Consider the following 20,637-nt stretch of genomic DNA (forward strand, 5'->3'; position numbering starts at 1 on the left):
TCATCAATTTACAACCCTTTCTGACTTCATTTGTTATTTTTCATGCACTTACTGATTATTTTGAGCTATAAGACCATGAAATTGAAAAGCATTTGAAATGAACTCTGAAAAGGTTACAAGTTGGCATGGTATCATCATTTCACCCACATAGCATGTGCAAGAAAGTAGAGAGGCTTACGACAAAAACTGGATGCACTTCGTGTACAAAACGGAGAATCTCTTTCGAAGTATGAGGGTTTCATAGGGAAACTCGTCTGTTACAAAGGGATTTCATTTTTTTGAACTTATTTGAACTCCCTTGTTTTTGCGTGTTCAAAATGCACCATTCAAAGCTGTAAGACCATGAAGTTGAAAAGCATTTGAAATGAACTCTGAAACCAAAGTACATACATAGTTCTCCAGAGCATTAAAACCAAAGTACATACATAGTTCTCATTGAACAACATATAGCTCTCCAGAGCATCTAATTAAACCATACATTGAAATTATGTAAAACATTTCAATGCAAAAACAAATGCGATCATAATCGCAACCAAGGTAACAACTGATCCAACTTCATAATGATACCAAGCCTCGATATGAATGGCATATTTTCTAATCTTTTTAATCTTCAACCGCATTGCATCCATCTTGATCTTGTGATCATTAACGACATCCGCAACATGCAACTCGAATATCATCTTCTCCCCCTAAAATTTTCTTATTTTTTCCTTCAAGTAATTGTTTTCTTCTTCAACTAAATTTAACCTCTCGACAATAGGGTCGGTTGGAATTTCCGGTTCAACAACCTCCTAGATAAATAAAATCTATGTCACATTGGTCTGCATAATTGTCATAAACAATAAATGAACCAAATAGTTATGGAAAGATAATATATACCACATATGAATCATAGACAGGACGAGGGCCGACGGGGGCGGATACCAAAACCATCGCACTATATAATAACAAGGAATAATAAAAGTAAGAAAATTAGACAAGTATCTATCTGAAGTCAGAATTTTTTTCTTTCAAAAAGAAGATAAGAACAAGAGGCTCACCACGGTGGTGCAGGTGACGAGATCGGCGCGGGCGATCGACGACGGTGAAGACGGGGCGGGGACGGGGCGTGACGGACCGCTAAATCTAGACAAATCTCGTTGAAAATGGAGCTCGGAGGTCGAGTTTCGAGAGGAGAAATCTTAACTAGTGTGGCTTGGGCATTTCATCGAACACCTCATGTGCATAGGAGGTGAACTAGAGCACCCAAATGCCCTCCCCTCGCCGGCTTGACAAAAACAGAGCACTGTGGAGTGCTCTGCCGCGGCGGTGGGTATATGTAGGCAAGTTATTTGTCCCGGTTCGTGGCATGAACCGGGACTAAAGCCAACCCTTCTGTCCCGGTTCAAGCCACGAACCGGGACCAATGGTTGTGGGCCAGCAGCGAGAACCATTGGTCCCGGTTCGTGGCTCGAACCAGGACAAATGGTTCCACACGAACCGGACCAATGCCCACGAGGCCCCGGCCGGCCCCCTGGGCTCACGAACCGGGTCTAATACCCCCCATTGGTCCCGGTTCTTGAAGAATCGGGACTAATGGGCTGGCCAGGGCCGAACGGTAGCCCTGTTTTCTACTAGTGTGGAGTGGGAGATAAATTCACCCGCGGTCACTGTACTTGATCACCGAATTCACTTTGGTCACTGGACTGTAGAATACCCTAAATACGGTACTTAATGTCACATCAGTGAACAGTGATGGTCACCGCTGACTCTGTATAGACATATTCGCTATACGTGGCACGCTTTTTGTCCATGCGGGGGGTCTTTTGCTTTGGTCGTTGATTTGAGGGGCCGTAGTGTAAAATGTACCGGTGGTCGGAGTGGAATTAACTCCCTCCACGCCGCCCGCTCTGTTTTTGCTCTATTTCTTCGTCGTTGCGCTCGAGGCCGATGGTCGGAGGCGCTCCAGGTCGGTGAGGCTGTTGTGGGAGCGAGGCTGCTGGTGGATTTGCCGTCGGGAGTGAAGCTGCACAACACCGACTGCTCTGCCGATGGCCCCTGTTCGTTGCCCGAAGCACGAACCTCCGCCGCAATACGGTAAGAACCGCCCAGAACCTCCTCCGTCGTCCATACATGCCCTTTTTCCGTGCATAATCTCTCGTCCAGAGCCTCAATCCATGGATTTTAATTAGAAATTTTGTGGAGAAAGGGGTTACAACTAGGGTTTTGGTAGGGTTTTGACAATGTATTTTTGAGGGGGTTTAGGTATGGTTTACCACGGGTTTGGGGTGGGGGGGTTGTAGATACAAATGGTTTGGTTTGCAATGTAGTTTTAAGGGAATTCGGTATGTAGTTTTTTGGGTTGGGTAGTTTGTAAATAAAGCAGCTTTTTTTACAATGCAGTAGTGATCAAGCAATAAAGCAGGGTCTTTTGCAATGTAGTTTCTACCAATGGTTGAAATTCATGTACTTTTGTTGTTGTGAAATTCAGAAATCAACTTTTTCTTATGTTTTGTCTGCATATGTGTATTTCTTGATTGTAGGTGATGATGATCCTATGTTTTCTGTTCAAATATGGCATGGAGGTTTTTTCATGGGACAAAGCAGAACCAAAAAATACTATGGAGGGCATAACATATGGTTTGGTAACATAGACAAGAACACATGGTCACCCCAACATGTGGATGATCTCATAGAGCAGATAGGGTATGAGAAGGAAGGAAGGATCACAGTGTACTACTGCATGCCAGGTCTTCAAGTAAGCACAAATGGGCTGAGGGTGATCAATGGAGATGATGACATAAATAACATGAGAGCTTTTGTTACATTTGGGCATCATTTCATTGATATTTTTTTGGAACATGATGATTCTATCAGGGACTTGGATGATGTAGTTAGGTTCCCAATTAGAGAGCTTCCTCAAGTCTTCAGACCTATGAAGCCATTGATTGTGGACACACCTGAATCAGGGGAAGGTTTCAGGACAGCAAGTGAAGTATTAAAGGATAAAGGCAAGTCGGCTATGAATAAGGATGTAGATGAGGTGGATGACATTGATGAGAGTGGAGATAGTGAAAATCAGGAGGAAGATGGTAGTGATATTGATTACATGCCAAAAATTGCAGATAGTGACTATGCCATATCAGAGGGGGATGATGACCTATATGTCAACAATTGCTTTGATGCTGCAGAGGAGAAGAGGAATGAGGAACCCTTGGAAGTGTCAGAAGATGATGACTTAAGAAGGCCAGATTCTGATGATGAAGGAAGAATTCATATGAACTTCAAAACATTCAGGGATGAAGATTTGTTATGCCCTAAGTTTCATGTGGGGCAAGTTTTTCAGAATGTGCAACTGCTTAGGAAGGCTATCAAAGAATACTCATGCAGGAATAGGGTCAACCTCAAGATGCCAACTAATGACAAGATGAGGGTTTGTGCAAATTGTGAAGAGGGGTGCCCTTTTTATCTATGGGCATCCAATGACAATAGGTCAAAGGCATTCATGGTAAAGAAGCTTGTGGACAAGCACACATGCAGCAAGAAATGGCAGGTGAAAAACTTCACAGCTCCATACATGGCAGAGAAGTATCTGGACTCATTTAGGGCAGATGAAAACATGAGCATGAAGAAGTTCTCTAGGGTGGTGCAAGAACAATGGAACATGAAGCCTACAAGGAGTAAGCTTAGGAGAGCAAAAAGGCTGGCTCTTCATATTGTCCATGATGAGGAGAAACAATACAACAAGCTATGTGACTATGCAAATGAGTGGAGAAGGTCAAATCCAGGGAGCACTTTTTATTTAGCAGCAGATACAAATGGTACCTTCCTGCACTGCTACTTCTCTTTGGATTCATGCAAGAGAGGGTTCATGCAGGCTTGTAGGCCAGTAATCTGCCTAGATGGTTGCCATTTGAAGACCAGATATGGAGGTGTTCTTCTCACTGCAGTTGGATTAGATCCAAATGACTGCATCTATCCAATTGCTTGTGATGTTGTTGACATTGAGAACACTGACACCTGGAGGTGGTTCTTATCCTCTCTGAAGCAAGACATGGGCATTAGTGAAACTGGTCTGTGGACTATTATGTCTGACAAGCAGAAGGTATTTCATGTCTTTACTAGTATGTCATGATGCATGATTACACACTTGTCTAAACTGTGATGCTAACATTGTCTTTGTCATATTTTCAGGGTCTCATCAAAGCTGTGAGAGATTACTTTCCAGACGCAGAGCACAGGTTCTGTGTTAGACATTTGTGGCAGAACTATCAAGAGCAATTCAGAGGTGAAGTGCTCAAGAACCACCCGTGGAAATGTGCTAGGAGCACAACTCCTACTGATTTTGAAGAGAACATGGAAGAACTGAAACTGATAAACTTTGAAGCATGAAAATGGCTTGATGGGATGGACCCCAAAACTTGGGTTAGGGCATTTCAGAAAGAATTTCCAAAGTGTGATATTCTTCTCAATAATGCTTGTGAAGTCTTCAACAAGTAAGTTGCATCTGTTGTCATTTTTTCATCTGCAGGTAGTGTGTAGGTTGATAATACTTGATGACAAGGTTTATACTTTATCATCTGCAGGTACATACTTGAAGCCAAGGAGCTGCCAATTTTGTCATTGATCAGGACAATCAAAAAGCAGTTGATGACAAGGTTTTACAACTAAAGAGAGGAAGCAGAAACATGGGATGGCACTGTTTGCCCCAAAATTAAGAAAAAACTTGAGAAGAATGATGAACTGTCAGCTATATGTCATGCATCAAATGCAGGAGAGGGAATATTTCAGGTGAAGTAGCCTGACTTTGCATTTTGACAAGTTCATTTGCATATTTCTGTTACCTCCATTTCATCGTATTGCCTATGTTATGTGTGTAGGTTGATAACAAAGGAAGATCTTACATAGTGGACCTAAAATCTTTAAGTTGCACTTGCAAGAGGTGGGACCTCAATGGCATACCATGCTATCATTCTGTGGTTTGCTGCAAAGATGAAAGAATTGAGCCTGAAGATCTAGTGAACAAATGCTACAACATTGCCTCATTTCTGAAAGCCTACCAACCTATCATCATGCCAGACAGAGATGAGAGAGAGTGGGAAAAGATGTATGGTCCTGAAATCAAACCCCCATCCAAGAAGCATGAGAAGAAAGGAAGGCATCAGAAGAACAGAAGGAAGCAACCACATGAAGCAAAGGACAAGAGAGGAGGCAAAAAACTCACAAGGCATGGTGTGATAATCACTTGCTCTCACTGCCTAGAGGAGGGTCACAACAGAGCTGGTTGCAACAAGAGGAAGGTTGGGCTTCCACCTGTGAGGCATGCTCCACAGCCACAACCTATTCCAGTTGTGTCATCAGATGATGAACAACAGAATGTGCATCAAGATGAAGTTTATCGAGGCAGTTTTAGTTATGATGAACAGGAGCCAGTAATTACTCAAGTTTGTCTTACCAAGCTTTGCATATTATGATTTGTCTTATCAAAGTTTCATCATTTCAGGATTTCATCATATTCTGATTTTGCAAGTTTCATCATTTCAGGAGGTGTATGGTGACACAATTCTACAGCAGATGAGAATGGAGCACCAATTTAGGAGGCCTACATTTTCTCATGAACACATGCCTGAATCAAACTTCATCAACTCAGCAAGAGCTCAGAACGCCAACATTCCACATGTTACTACAACTGCTAACAGGGATGGAAGTCAAGCCATGAAGCTGAGGCAGATGAAAATGGAGAAAGATAGAGAAATGGCAGAAAAGAGAGATGCTGCACTAGAGGCACTAAATGCTGCATCAGAGAAGAGAGCTGCTGAGGCACAGGAGAAGAGAGATCTGGCTGCAAAAAAGAAAGCAATAGAAAGAGAAGCAAAGAAGCAAGAGACACAAGAGAAAAGAGAAGCTAATGTTGCAAAGAAGAAGGAAATAGCTGAAGCCAAGAGAGCAATCATCCTTGAACAAAGAGAGAAGAAAGCAGCAGAGTTGGTAGCTGCTAGAGAGGAGGCAAGGAAGAGAAAAGCAGCAGAGCTTGCTGCCAAAAGAAATGAAGATAGGCATAACAAGTCCAGTCTTAAGAGGGCCTCTTCAAGTCAACAAACACATGCCATGGGAGGTGGATCCAACAACAAGAAGTACAAGAAAGTCAGCATGTTTGATGAGCTGAGAGAGCCTAGGAAGTAGAAACTTTGGTCAATATGTTTGTGGTGAACTAGTCCATCATTTTGGTGTTTCTTTTCATGTTCAGTTTAAACTTGGTGGTGTGGTAGTGTTGAACTTAACCTTGGTGTTATGGTGGTGTGGTAGTGTTGAACTTAACCTAGACAGCTATATATATGTGTGCTGCTGCTATATATATGTTGATGAGCTGCTATATATATGATGTGTTGCTGCTATATATATGATGCTTCTTCATGTGATCTTTGCTGCTATATATGTGTTTTGGTATTGGCAATTTTTTTTGACAACACAGTAATGCAAAAAGGAGAAGAGAGTTCCATAACTTGCATAACATCTTCTTCTACTAATCACATAATTCCATAACTTGCACAACTTGATTACATAACCAAAAGAGAAGAACACAACTTCCTCACAGTTACAAGATCTACCATAACCAAAAGAGAATTCCATAACTTGCACAACTTGATTACATAACCAAAAGAGAAGAACACAACTTCCTCACAGTTACAAGATCTACCATAACTTTATCACTAGCATCAAACACATCATTCACAAGAGCACACCTACTGCCACAACTATCTTCAACAGAAGAACAATCAGCCTGCCAACCTGCAACAATGATGCATTCATCCTCTCCTCAGAGCATGGACCCCTAATAAATCCAGCTCTAGCTCTTCTGTGTTCATTGCGTCGCTCCAGCTCTTCTCTCCTGTCTTCAGACCACCCAATTGCATCAACAACATTAGCTCCAGTGAGAAACTTCTTCTTTACCAAGATAGCAACATACTCCCTCTCCCAATGCCAGAAATTGCATCCATTCTGTCAAAATAAATGGAAAAATCAAAAAACGAAATGTGGCAAAACACACAGTTTTTGTAGATCAAAACTGAAGAACATACACCATGGCCGGGGCAGCAGTAGCACACCCATCCAGGATGATCCTCGGTGCTGGAAACATGCTTCATCACGAAGGAACCACACGTCCCGGGGCAGTCGATGAGGGGGATGAATGGGCGGCCGCGGCCATGGGAAGAGCTCGATGCAGACATGCTCCACAGCCGCGACGACTGGTGCTGGGTGGACTACGACGCCGGCGATGAGTAGTGCTGGGCGGGCGGCAACACCGGCGGCGACTGGTGTGATTTGGTCGACGGCGGCGACTAGAGCTGGGCGAAAGAGGAATTGGGCGATGAGTAGTGTTTGACCCCCGCGTATTTTTCAAATCGGACCCTCAAATCAAATGTACATATCAAATGACCCCTGCGTGGCTTGCATGGCACTGTCAAAGGGTCAAAAAGCGCGCCAGGTATGCCAAATACGTCTATACAGAGTCGGCGGTGACCATCACTGCTCACTGATATGACATTAAGCATCGTATTTAGGGTATTCTTCAGTCCAGTGACCAAAGTGAATTCGATGATCAAGTACAGTGACCGCGGGTGAATTTATCTCGTGGAGTGGAGTGGCGAGGTCCATCTATATTTTTAGATAAGACAAGATTGTTGGACAAACGTCATGGGTAGTCCAAACTCTTCCACTGTTGCACTAGATTTAAGCCGTGTCGGGGGATCTGGAATAACCTGGACCGAAATTAATGTGAAGTCCGTCCAGACTCCTCCATTGTATATATTTTGTTCGATGCACAATAAAATATCAGTCGTCCGCTGTTCGAACATTGACTACAGTAAACATATAGGCACGTACACACAAATTGCAACGCAGTCTAGCGTCTATGCGGTACCAGGTAGGAACCGGATTCGCTAGAATTTTATTTTGCAGCAATTTCGTTATTTTGTTGAATGAAGAGGTTGTGTAGGGACTGGTGGGGACATGATCCTATTATAATTTAGGAAAATTTTATCTTACTAGAAAAGTTGTCCGTGCGTTGCAATGGAAGGATGCAAGGCACGATGCATGAGAATTAGGCTTCAAATACATATGCCCGTATACTCCGTCAAGAGAAGAAGAAAATTAATGTTGTTAAATGTGACTCATTTTACAAAACCTACTCCTTCCAATATGGTTTTTCTTTATATATCCCTCCCACCTCTGGCTACCGATGTACGATGTGATGGGGGTACACGCCAAAACTATGGTCGAGGCAGGCACCGGGTCGGCGCAGCTTCTTGTACATGTAGCGCATGTGCATGCATGATTGACTTTGATGGTCTTAAAATATGCATGCCCACCAATCCATATATATATCCAAGTGTTATTTTCTCGAGGCATACATCGTCAAATCCATTCATTGACGTATACATAGGTGTAACATACCAAGCCTCTGTGTGTATGTTTAGCAATAATAAACACGCATACTATACATATTGTGGGTGTAAGTACGTAAGCATGCACGCTACACATATTATGGGTGGAATTCTATGTAGAAGGACGAATCTCAATGTATCCCGATGACAGGAACATATATATGCTCCCATGTGCCAAAGTGAATTTCCATTTTTCTTTCGGCTACACCAACAACTATGAAGTGAGGATAGTGAGTTATGGCAGATATCTTGATGTAAAAATGGACAACATAAATAGTACTCCCCCCGTTTTTATTTACCCAACATATTAAAGTCGACGGAAGTCAAACTACATGAAGTTTGACCAAGTTTATAGAAAAGAATATAAATACTTACCACAATAAATCCATATTATGTGAAAGTACATTCAATAATGAATATAATGGCGCTGATTTGTTATTGTATGCGTTAGTATTTTTGTCTATACATTTTATCAAAGTTTACAAAGATTGACTTTGACCAAGGTTAATATGCGGAGTAAATAGAAATAAAGGGAGTACTAGAGTTTTGATTTAGTACACCCTCCTAGAAAAGTTTATAAAGTTAGATGCAGATTAAAGGTGAATATTAGAAGTTATCCATTCAATCAAAAAGTTTAGATTGTTCTGATCTCTTTGTTTGCTCCATGGGGAATATGGATTAGAATTAGTTGATTATGAATATACCTGAACACCGTTTTTTAAATGACTTTAAGATCCGTGCAAACTTTAAGTGAGGTGTACCCCAAGGAGAGCTCATAATAATATTATTTGCAAACAACATTTGAAATCTTTGAAAACAATGTCGTAAAACGGTATAAATAATAATATCGTTGTGGATACATATATAGCCCAAGAAAATCTAATGAGATGTCATTTTCACTTGATCGGTTCAAATTATAAATTGCTGCGTCTTCTAGAAATCCCTCGGCGCCGTTGCACTCACGCAAGCAAGCAACACCTACCCAGCTAATGACGACTTGAGATTTCTTGCTTAAGGTCCGCAGTGCATATCTACTTACTTTTGACATCGGGAGCAGCCACACTCAAAAGTAGTACGAAATACCCCCGCTGAGAATGTTAACATTTCGAGCCTGTTTGAGACGGTTTTACTTTTAAAATTAAGCTTTGCTTCAGAAAAGATAAATCAAACAGAATAGCTCTATGATATGCTATTTCGCAAAAAAAACATGAATCTAAGATACAAGTTCGGAGTTTTTACAAAGGTCCTAAGAGGATGCTCCAAAACATTCTAGAAGCTAGAGTTGAAGAGAAATTATCCACCACTGTCAACAGTAAATGGATATCGCTTCATTTTTTCCACTCAACCAAACAAATAGATTCTTTCTACCAAATTTTTTATTCTTAAAGCTGGAGCTAAATGAAAGCCAAACATTCTCTTGATAGTGTTATAGCTTGTGTATAAAACTGTTTGGATTGGTAGATGGCCCAACCCTAGCCCTCCCTCCCCCTCCCTTCCCCTCCCAACCCTAGCCGCCCAATTCCCTCCCCCTCTCAACCCTAGCTGCCCAACTCCCTCCCCCTCCCTTCCTCGCCGCCGCGTGAGGCAGCCGTCGGGCAAGCCCGGGGCGCCAAGGATCGTGGCGGCGGGGCCTTGGCTGCCCTGCCTCTGCGTGGGGAACTCCGGATCTGGAGCGGCGGCTCCATGGATGAGGCACGACAAGCTAGCAGTCGTGCGGGCGGTGGATCTCGCGTTCGAGCCGTGCGGGCGGCGGGATCCAGTGGTCGTTGGCGGCCGGCGGTGGCTTCTGCGGTGGTCGGTGCGCGCGATCTGGCGCATCCCCTCCTCCCATGTTCGGCGTGCGGGCTAGCCTGGTCGGACCGTGCTTCCTTGGGTCGCCGGTTCTGTACAAGAGGCGCTGTTGGTGATGGGGATCTAGTTCGGGTGAAATCCCTGGCCGGCCATGGCCGACCGCGTCGACGGCGACGCCTGAGGGCGCCGTTCCCCTCCTTGGAGGCGTCGGTATGGACTGATCCCCTCAGTTCCCCTTCCCCTAGGTCTCCCGGGCGAAAGCCCTAACTTTGTTGGGCGGCGGCGGCGCTCACGGCGTCGTTCCCTTCTTGAAGGCGCCGCTTTGGGAACCTTGGGCTGGATGGTGCTTGTGGGTGGTGGGCGACGGCGGTGGTGCGACCCTATCCTAGCATGGATCTACGTCCGCTGCTTGGAGATGGACTCGCGTAGGTGGAGGTCGTCGTTTGGCGTCATGGTGGCGTCGATGGCGGAGGCACCTGCCAAGGCCGGTACCTCAATCTGCTCTGAAGATGAACCAGTGGAAGATGGTGGCGGCGACACATGTGAGTGTGTCAGACTGTTTGTGCCCTGACCCGGTATGTGGCTCGGTCGGGGCCTCCGGCTTTAGATGTTAGGCTTAGGTGAGAGGTCTGGGTATTTGGCTCAGCTTGCACCCCTTCATCATATGGATAGGAGTAGCGGCAAATGTTGCCAAGATGGCGGATTCAGACATATTATTGTACTACTTTGTAAGGTCCTCGGAAATAACCAATAAAATGGTCGCATGCATCTCCCAGATGCAGAGACCGGGGGTCATCCTCCTTTTCTAAAAAAAAAACTGTTTCAAAATAAATTTGATAAAATGAAGCTAATTTTGATGAATTAAAGCAGTCTCAAACAGGCCTCGTCTCGTGGGTGACTCTTTAGAGCATCTCCAACAGCCGCGCAAAAGGCGCGCGCGGGACAGAATGGCGCGCTCCAGCGGCGGCGGAAAAACCGCTTGCGCGCGCGCGAAAAGGCGGCAACTCGCGCGCCATTTTTGCCGCGCCGCTTCCCGCCCGCCTATAAAAGTGCAGCGCTCTGCCGCTCCCTCGCGCGCCGCCACCGCTCCGCTCTCTCTCCCTCCCTCTACCTGTCGCGCCACCGCCGCCCCAGCGCCCCGCCCCCGACGCGCCACCATGCTGCCGCGCCGCCGTTCTGCGTCGGGCTACCGCGGCGTTCGCGAGCGCCCCAACGACGGGTTCTACGCCGAGATACGCTCCGGCGATCTCCGGTTTAGCCTCGGCGCATACGACACACCGCACGAGGCCGCCCGCGCGTTCGACGCGGCGGCGTGGCGCCTAAACAGGCCGCGCCGTCAAATGAACTTCCAGGACGTCCACACGCTCCAGCAGGCGTTAGACGTCGCCCTGCCGCCTCGTCTAAACTCCGCACAAGACCGTGCGGAGCACACTGCGCGGCAGCGCCGCCTCCTCGTCGCCCAGGAGGACGAGCGGGTCATGGCGGAGTGGCGCTGGCGCCACCCGGAGGACGTTGCCTACAAGCAGGATTATTGGGCAAGGCGCCGTGAGGAGGACACGCGCCGGCGCCGCGAGGAGCGGTTGGACAGGCGTCGGCGGAAGGCATTGGCGAGTGCGCAGGCCGACATCGTCAATGCAGGCGGGAGGTCCTTCTTCACTGAAGAAGATGAGCGTTGGTTGGACATCTGGCTGTCAACCTCTAACGACACCAACGACGATGATGATGGTGCAGATGATTGGAGCGACAGGGATTAGTTTTATGTTTTCGAACTATCTAGCACCGAACTATCTATCTATGTTTTTAAACTACCTATCTAGTTGCAATCTATGTAAAATAACTTTGTATCCTTTTTATTTTAATATAATTAAAAATGTTGTGCGCGCGCTGCATTTTTGCGCGCCGCTGAAGCGGCGCGCTGTATTATAACGCGGCTGGACAAACATATTTTTTAAACGCGGCGCGAAATGCGGCTGTTGGAGATGCTCTTACATCCAGACTTTCCGATAGCCCATAAAGACCCGTTACTCTAAAGGCAAATACTCAGAGATGCATCGTTTATTCCACGTGATCGAAAAGGGGTAGATAATATCACCTGAGTACCAGACTCCTCAGTCCTCACCTCCTGTATTGAGCAAGATCTGCAGCAGCAAGATGATGCTGGCTCCCACAAGAACAAAGATCGGCGCCATGATCACACCACCCATGCTTCACCTCATAGCAGCTACTATAACACTAGCCGCCGCGCCGCCGGTAGCCTTGCCTGGCTGCCCCGAGGCCTGCGGCAACGTGACCGTCCCGTACCCGTTCGGCGTCGGGCACGGTTGCTTCCGCGAAGGATTCAACCTCACCTGCGACGAGACGAGCCGCCAACCGCCGAGGCTGTTCGCCGGCGACGACGCTGCATGGGTGCAAGTGGTCGCCGTCTCTCTGGACGGCACCCTGCGGGTCAACACCAGGATGGTCAACTTCTCGCTGAGCGAGAACCCCGAGAAGTTCAACCGCACGTGGTCCGCAGGCGGCCTACAGCAGGCCGGCCGCCGCCTGACGGTGTCCCCGAAGCGCAACCGGTTCGTGGCCTTGGGATGCAACCTCGTGGCCAGCCTCGTCGACGACGACGGCCGCTTCGTCAGCGTGTGCGCCGCGTACTGCTCGGAGGCGCACGGCCCTGGGCGGGTGAGCGACGGCTCGTGCTCCGGCGTCGGCTGCTGCCAGACGGCCGTCCCGCGGCCGGGATTCTCGTCCTACGGCATCCAGATCAATGATCTGGCCCAGATCAGGGTGAGACCCAACGATTCCTCCAGGTACGGAGCGGTGTTCGTTGCCGACCGGGAGTGGTTCGCAGAGAAGGGGCTCATGCTGCAGCTGGATTACTCGACGGAGCCGCAGAGGATCGCTGATTCGACGGTGGTTCCGACGGTGTTGGAATGGTCGCTTGACATGAAGCGTGACAAGGACATGTTCCGGCTGCCGGATGGCTTGTCGACTGCTCCCAGGAGATGCATAAGCGCCAACAGCATCGTGGTCTACAACGACGACGATTACCAACGGCCGCGGTGCAACTGCTCGAATGGATACGAGGGCAATCCCCACATCGCCGATGGATGCCAAGGTAACTTACGAAAGCTAACATGCAACATATTTTTATACAGGAAGTACTCTATTCCTTAGTATATCAATCATATTAATTAAGAAGAAGTTTAGACATAGTTTTATGTTTACAGGACCATACACTCCCGGAATTAAATTGCTCAAAAGTTTAGCCCCGGCCATGATCCATGTCTTCGCCTCGTCCTTGATTATCGCCACCATTCTCATGGTGGAAGATTCCTTATTACGGAAGACCCTCGCATTTCTCTCGTTCTAGATTTCCACGAACACAAGCATTTTTAGAGAGATTCCCGCCTTCCTAAGAGAGTTAGGTCGCCCATTATTGTCTGTCCACCATTGCTTGACAGTTGGAAGATCACTCCATGCATGTGTTGTAGACTGTATGCCCATCCAATCATAAATCATGCTTCAGACTCTTATGGTATAACGTCATTTGAAGAGAATATGCAGCGCTGATTCCGGCTCCCTTTTGCACAACTGACAAAGACCGCAATTTGACCACCCTCCGTGTTCCAGTCTATCAGAAGTCCAAATTCTGTCTTGAAGGACTAGCCAAGAGAAGAATTTAATCTTGGGGGGTGCTCAAATTTTCCACACCATCCTTGGCATCTCGGAGGTAATCAAACCCACAAACTGTATCCGATAAGTAGTGGCCGCTGAGTACCAACCATCGTTGATGAATTTCCAACGAACGGTATCCTCGATGCCTGAGAGAAGGTTTATCTCTTGGGTTTTGCTCCAGAGGTCCAAGAATTCCTGAATAATGTTTACGGAGATCCCCCCTTCCATGTTGATTTGACGTATCCAATCATTATTAGTCATTGCCTTGGCAACACAGGAGTTTGTTCGCTTAGAGAGGGCGAAGTTGCCCGAAGTGATATCCTTCATTTTGTGACCAGAAAGCCAAGGAGCGTGCCAGAAACTAGCCTTCTTCCCGTTGCCCACAATAATGACTCTCGTCGCGTAGAATAAATATTTGTCTTTATCATCGCACGGAGTTTCGAAGCCAACCCATGCCCTTTGAGGATCCGTCCAAGCAAACCAAAGCCAACACAGACGGAGCGCCCTTGCGAATCTGTCCATGTCAAGGATTCCGAGACCTCCAAGAGAGGTTGGGCGACATACCGTTTTCCAATTTACCTTGCACTTCCCACCTGAAACGTGATCGGTTACGGCCCACAAAAAAGCCCTCTGAATCCTGGTAATACTCTCATTGATTGCCTATGGAATGACAAGCGCGGTAATGAAGTAGATCATGAGTGAAGTTAAAACCGACTTGACAAGGCAGGACCGTCCCACAGCGTTAATGATGTTTCCCTGCTAAGGAGGAAGCTTCGCCGCCACCTTGTCCACTAAAAATTGGCAGTCGACCGTCTTCAGTTTGTGTGTGGACAACGGCAGGCCCAGATATCGAAGAGGAAATCCCACACGGGTGGCAGGAAAACTGTGGAGGATATCATCTAGATCAATGTTATCGCAACGGATCGGGGCCAGGACGCTTTTAAGAGGATTCGCCACCAGACCAGTAACCTCTCCAAAACTTTTCAAAATAGACGCCAGCTGCTCTATATCTTCTTTGATGGGGGCGACAAAGATGGTTGCGTCGTCGGCATATAAGGAGGTGTGAAAGGTGGTGGCATGGCCACGCAAACGATGCAGTAAACCTTGATCTGTTGCTTTGGCGAGCAGTTGCTACATGGGATCGATGGCAATGACAAATAGCAGAGTGGATAGCGGATCACCCTGACGCAGCCCCTTACCGAGCCTAATGGGGTCACCCAGAATGCCATTGATTAAGAAAATAATTTTTTAATGTTGAGCTTCCTAAACTTTGACTAGGTTTACACTTTACACAGAAAAATAGCTTATAGTGTGTGTAATTTTTTCTCTCCCCCTTTTAGTGTTTTTTTTTTTCAGAATGGAGGCAAATAGTTCCTCGTCTGTTAATTAAGAAAAGAGTTTTTTTTTTGGGAAAAGGAGGATCACAACCCTCGGCCTCTGCATCAATCGATGCATGCAACCATTTTATTACGCAAGTAACCAAACAAGGTCTTAAGTTCTGAAGTACCTAACAAACTTGCATAAAAGCCGCTCTAAAGCAGAAATGAACTATGACATCCGGCGGAAACAAACAAGTAGACTACGATGCCTATACATCTAGTGTATTAGTAGCTCGCCATCCAACCCGACTGAAGATAGCTCGTTCGACCGTCTCCCATCGGTTGCACCCAATAGCCATAAGCTCTATCTCAAATCCACATGGCTGAGTGACGACTATGTACGTACGGATCCAAGCTGTAGCTCTGTAGATAATCTGCAAAAAAATGTGGATTACCTTTCCCATTATAAATCGGATCATTTCTCGTGTTCCATATAGCCCAAAATAGCGAACTTATGTCAATCCTGATATGATTCGCTATAGTTCCATCTACTCTGTTGAGCCATATCTCGAATAGCGTGTTAATGTTGGTTGGTTGAGTAATGTTAAAAGCTATATGTACAGTGCGTCATAATAATTTGGCTAATGGGCAATCAAGAAAGAGGTGATTAACTGTTTCATTTTTATCAGAATAGCAACATTTAGGACTGTCTATCCATCGTCGTCTTATCAAATTATCTTTGGTTAACACAACCCCTTTATGTATAAACCACATGAAAATCTTAATTCGGAGTGGCACTTTGATCTTTCAAATATGTAAAGATCTCAAAAGGGGTCCAGAATTAATTAGATCGATGTACATTGGTTTCACCGTAAACCTATCAGATGTAGTTAATTTTGAGTGAATGGAATCTACCTGGTCCAACAGTTCAACATCCATCAAACGTCTGACCAAGTGCATCCAGGCATTCCATCGTTCTCCCACTAGCGCTCGCGTGAATTGGATATTTAAAGGTATTGATTGAAATACTGTCACAACATAGTCTTCCTTACGTTGTGTAATCTTATAGAAGGTAGGATATTGTAAAGCTAGCGGCGTATACCTCAGCCATGTGTCCTCCCAAAATCTGATCGTGGTTCCATTTCCAACTAAAAACTTCTTCCTCTGAAAGAAAGTTATCTTCACCTTCATTAACCCCTTCCAAAAAGGAGAGTCATTAGGGAGAGCAGTGGCATGAGCGAGAGACTTAGAATGTAGGTACTTATTTCTCAAAATTTGTATCCACATCCCTTCGGTCTCAATAGATAGCATATATAACCATTTGCTAAGCAGGCATCTGTTTTTAACCTCTAAATTCTCTATGCCTAAGCCCCATTGGTCTTTTAGTCTACATGTAATATCCTACTTTGCTAGTTTATATTTCTTCTTAGCCTCATCACATTGCCAGAAGAAACGAGATCGATAGAAATCTAATCTTTTCCGTACACCCACCGATACTTCAAAGAAAGATAGATGAAACATTGGCATGCTTGACAACACCGAGTTTATCAGCACCGGTCTTCCTCCATAGGAGATCAGTTTGCCCTACCAGCAACTTAGTCTCTTTTTGAATCTATCCTCAATACATTTCCATTCCCTATTCGTCAATCTTCTATGATGAATGGGTATCCCTAGGTAACTAAAGGGTAGTGAGCCCATTTCACACCCAAATAGTTGCCTATAAAGGTCTTGTTCCTCCTTTGCTCTCCCAAAGCAGAACAACTCGCTTTCGTTAAAATTGATTTGAAGTCCAGAAAATTAAGTAGGCAAAGCAGGAGCTTCATGTTTCTAGCTTTTGCAAGGTCGTTCTCCATAAATATTATCATGTCATCCGCATAATGTAGTATGGATACTCCCCCCTCTACCAGTTGTGGGACTAGCCCTCCTACATGACCATTATTTTTAGCCCGACCATTAAGGATTGCCAACATATCCGCTACTATGTTGAATAGCACCGGGGACATTGAATCACCCTGTCTCAGTCCCTTATGAGTCTAAAAATAATGACACATGTCATCATTAACTTTAATCCCAACACTTCGTTGTTGAATGAAAGAGGACACCTGATCCCTCCAGGATTCATTGAACCCTTTCATACGCAAGGCCTATTGAAGGAATGGCCATCCGACCTTATCATATACCTTCTCAAAATCCATCTTAAACATAACCCCATCAAGTTTCTTTTTATGAATTTCATGCAATGTTTTGTGTAAGACGACAACCCCTTCTAGGATGTGTCTTCCAGGCATGAAGGCAGTGTGAGTCGGTTGTACAACAGACTGGGCTATCTGAGTCAGCCTATTCGTGCCAACCTTTGTGAAGATTTTGAAACTGACATTGAGCAGGTAGATCGGCCTGAACTGCTCAATGTGAATAGCTTCCACCTTTTTTGGCAACAACATTATTGTTCCATAGTTTAGGTGGAAAAGATGAAGCTGACCATTGAACAAGTCATGAAACATAGGCATAAGATCATCCTTTATAATGTGACAACACTTTTTATAAAACTCGGCTGGAAGCCCATCCGGTCTGATGCCTTGTTTTGTTTCATTTGTTTTATTGCGTCAAACACCTCCTTCTCAGTATGCCTCGGTTACTTTGCTCCGGCGGTGACCTAGAGTCTTGCTTCGAGCTTGATGTTGTTGAGCAACATCATAAGAGGCGTGCATTTGTTACGGAAAATATGAGCGTTCCTTTCGTTCCAAATGGACTAACAAATGAGCATGGTGAGGGAAGCTGACGCTTTGTGGCTAGGGATGCTCATTCCCAAGTGGTTGATCCACCACTCCTTGACAGAACTCTCAAGGTGCCACGAAGAAGTGTCAAGGTGCTCCAAGTGTAGCCACTCATAGGTCAAGCCCCAAAGACGGATGGTGAAGCGGCATTTGTAGAATAGGTGAGGCTCGGATTCTTGTTTTCTTTTTGCAAAGGGGGAAAGTTTTTGGTTTTATGTGTACATGAATGTTAGTCCTTTTGTTCATTCTTTTGAGGCTTCAACAGTACTTTTAACTTAGTGGATAAAGAATATTGCTATTTTATTTATGATATCTCTCTGCTTTTGATATCTCCTCTTTTTCTCCCTTCCAGATATCGACGAGTGCCAATCCCCAGGTGTTTATCCATGTCCACAGGGAACCTGCATAAATATGCCAGGAACATACCAATGCTCATCAACAAGGAAAAGTATCGGCAGGCTCCCAGGTACAAATCCATTTCACTCATTTGGTGTAAGGCTCTTTAGTGATAATTGAGGAACATAGAAATATAAATAATTATTTTTTATTTGTTACGTAGTACATAAGTCGAATGACCAAGAAATACTTCTACTACATTTTTTGGTTTTCAAATCAGTTGTCCTAATATTTGTACTCTGGAATAATCAGTCGGCCGACCATTCAGAAACAGAAGACATTAAATAAAAATGAAATATCACGTCCTCCATAAACTAGTAATGTAAACCGCGTGATCACTGACCTGAAATTTTGTTTTACTCCAATATGATTCTCTAATAATATTCCAAGAAAACAATTATCATGATATAGTTGAGTAGTTTCTAGATTTGAGTTCAAGTTGTTGAAATGCTTGTGGCATATATTTTACAAAGGGTCCTTATTTTTATTCTCTGCAGGCTTAATTTCTGGAATTGCAATTAGTGCTGGTTTTGGGTTACTATTTTCACTTCTCGGTGTTGCCAAAATCACCAATAAACTAAAGCAACGAAGAGCCAAAAAGTTGAGACAAAAATTCTTCAAGAAAAACCATGGGCTGCTTCTACAACAGTTAATCTCTTCAAACAAAAATATAGCAGAAAGAACAAGGATTTTTAGCTTGGAAGAGCTGGAGCAAGCTACCAACAAATTTGACCATAATCGCATCCTTGGCGGCGGTGGCCATGGCACGGTGTACAAAGGCATCTTATCTGATCAAAGCATCGTGGCCATCAAGAAGTCTAAAATTGTTGTTCAACGAGAAATTAACCAGTTCATCAATGAGGTTGTCATACTTTCACAAACAAACCATAGGAATGTGGTGAAGCTCTTTGGCTGCTGCCTTGAGACAGAAGTTCCTCTACTTGTTTACGAGTTCATATCAAATGGAACTCTCTCGTTTCATCTCCATGGCCTAAGTGATAACCCTTTATCATGGAAAGATAGGCTGAGAATTGCATTGGAAACTGCCAGGGCCATTGCATATCTACACTCTGCTGCTTCCATATCAGTATACCATAGAGATATCAAATGCGCCAATATACTACTTACTGATACTTTAACAGCAAAAGTGTCGGATTTTGGAGCTTCAAGGTCAATTGCAATAGACGAAACAGGAATTCTTACAGCCGTCCAAGGAACCCATGGTTACCTTGATCCTGAATACTACTACACTAGTCGGCTCACGGAGAAAAGCGATGTTTACAGCTTTGGTGTCATCCTAGCAGAACTACTGACAAGGGTGACACCAGTTTTTTCTTCCCATTCGTCGGAAGGCAGAAGCCTAGCATCACATTTTGTGTCACTTATAAGAGACAAGCGATTGTTAGATATTCTAGATACACAAATTGTTGAGGAGGGAGGGGCTGAAGATGCTGAGGTGGTTGCAAGACTCGTGGAAGCATGCTTAAGTTTAAAAGGTGAAGAAAGGCCTACAATGAGACAAGTTGAGACAACACTTGAAGATGTGCAGAACTCAAAGTTCCATTTCAATTCTCAGATCATAAGTGTGAAGCAGAATGGTATAAGCGATCAGTTATACAAGGGAAGCAAAGGTAGTGAAGGAACTAGACTGTACAGCTTGGAAAAAGAGTTCATCCAGTCATCTGAAATTCCAAGATGATTCTCTTACTCGCACGGTGAGATGTTGCAGTTACTATTATTAGTTTTGGTGTACCGCATATAATTTGCCAATTTAGAACTTTGTACTATAACAATACTACTGGCAGGTCAAGTAGAACTAAGTCTGTTCAGTATTTGAACATACATAAATAAAGTGGTTTCAGATAGAGTTGTCAGTTCATAGTGACTGGTCCATCTTGGCACTGAACAAATGGACTATCATTATTTATTGTTGTTGTCCGTTCTTTGGTTTCAGTTAACAGAGCACAACAGCGAGGCAACATCCATTTTCGGCTGCTATGTCCAATGATACTACAACGGAAAGCAATAATACAACTGAACTTGACAATTGCATTTCCCACGAAGTGATAAATTCAGTGAGTTCCAAAAGTGAAAAAATGCATGTTGGATTAAGCAGCACTTTTTTTCGAAAAGAAGGATGAGCCCCACCCTTTGCATGGAGCGATGCGCTCGATGCATACAACCATTCTATTAGGTATTCACTGAGTTCTTACAAAATAATACATTAATAGATCTGAAGCCACCTTCCTAACAATATTTGTCACT

The 20,637-nt window shown here is 44.8% G+C and overlaps 1 protein-coding gene across 1 annotated transcript; it reads left to right on the top strand.

Annotated features, from left to right (window-relative positions):
* The first annotated feature begins 11,161 nt into the window (after positions 1-11,161).
* LOC123428857 (wall-associated receptor kinase-like 8) lies at positions 11,162-20,071 on the top strand. The gene is made up of 4 exons (XM_045112974.1): positions 11,162-11,589; positions 12,359-13,323; positions 18,329-18,442; positions 18,870-20,071. The coding sequence occupies exons 1-4, from the start codon at positions 11,162-11,164 to the stop codon at positions 20,069-20,071; spliced, it is 2,709 nt and encodes a 902-aa protein (XP_044968909.1).
* The last annotated feature ends 566 nt before the right edge of the window (positions 20,072-20,637 follow it).

This window comes from Hordeum vulgare, chromosome 2H (genome assembly GCF_904849725.1).
Source record: "Hordeum vulgare subsp. vulgare chromosome 2H, MorexV3_pseudomolecules_assembly, whole genome shotgun sequence".
In the NCBI taxonomy this organism is placed as follows: domain Eukaryota; kingdom Viridiplantae; phylum Streptophyta; class Magnoliopsida; order Poales; family Poaceae; genus Hordeum; species Hordeum vulgare.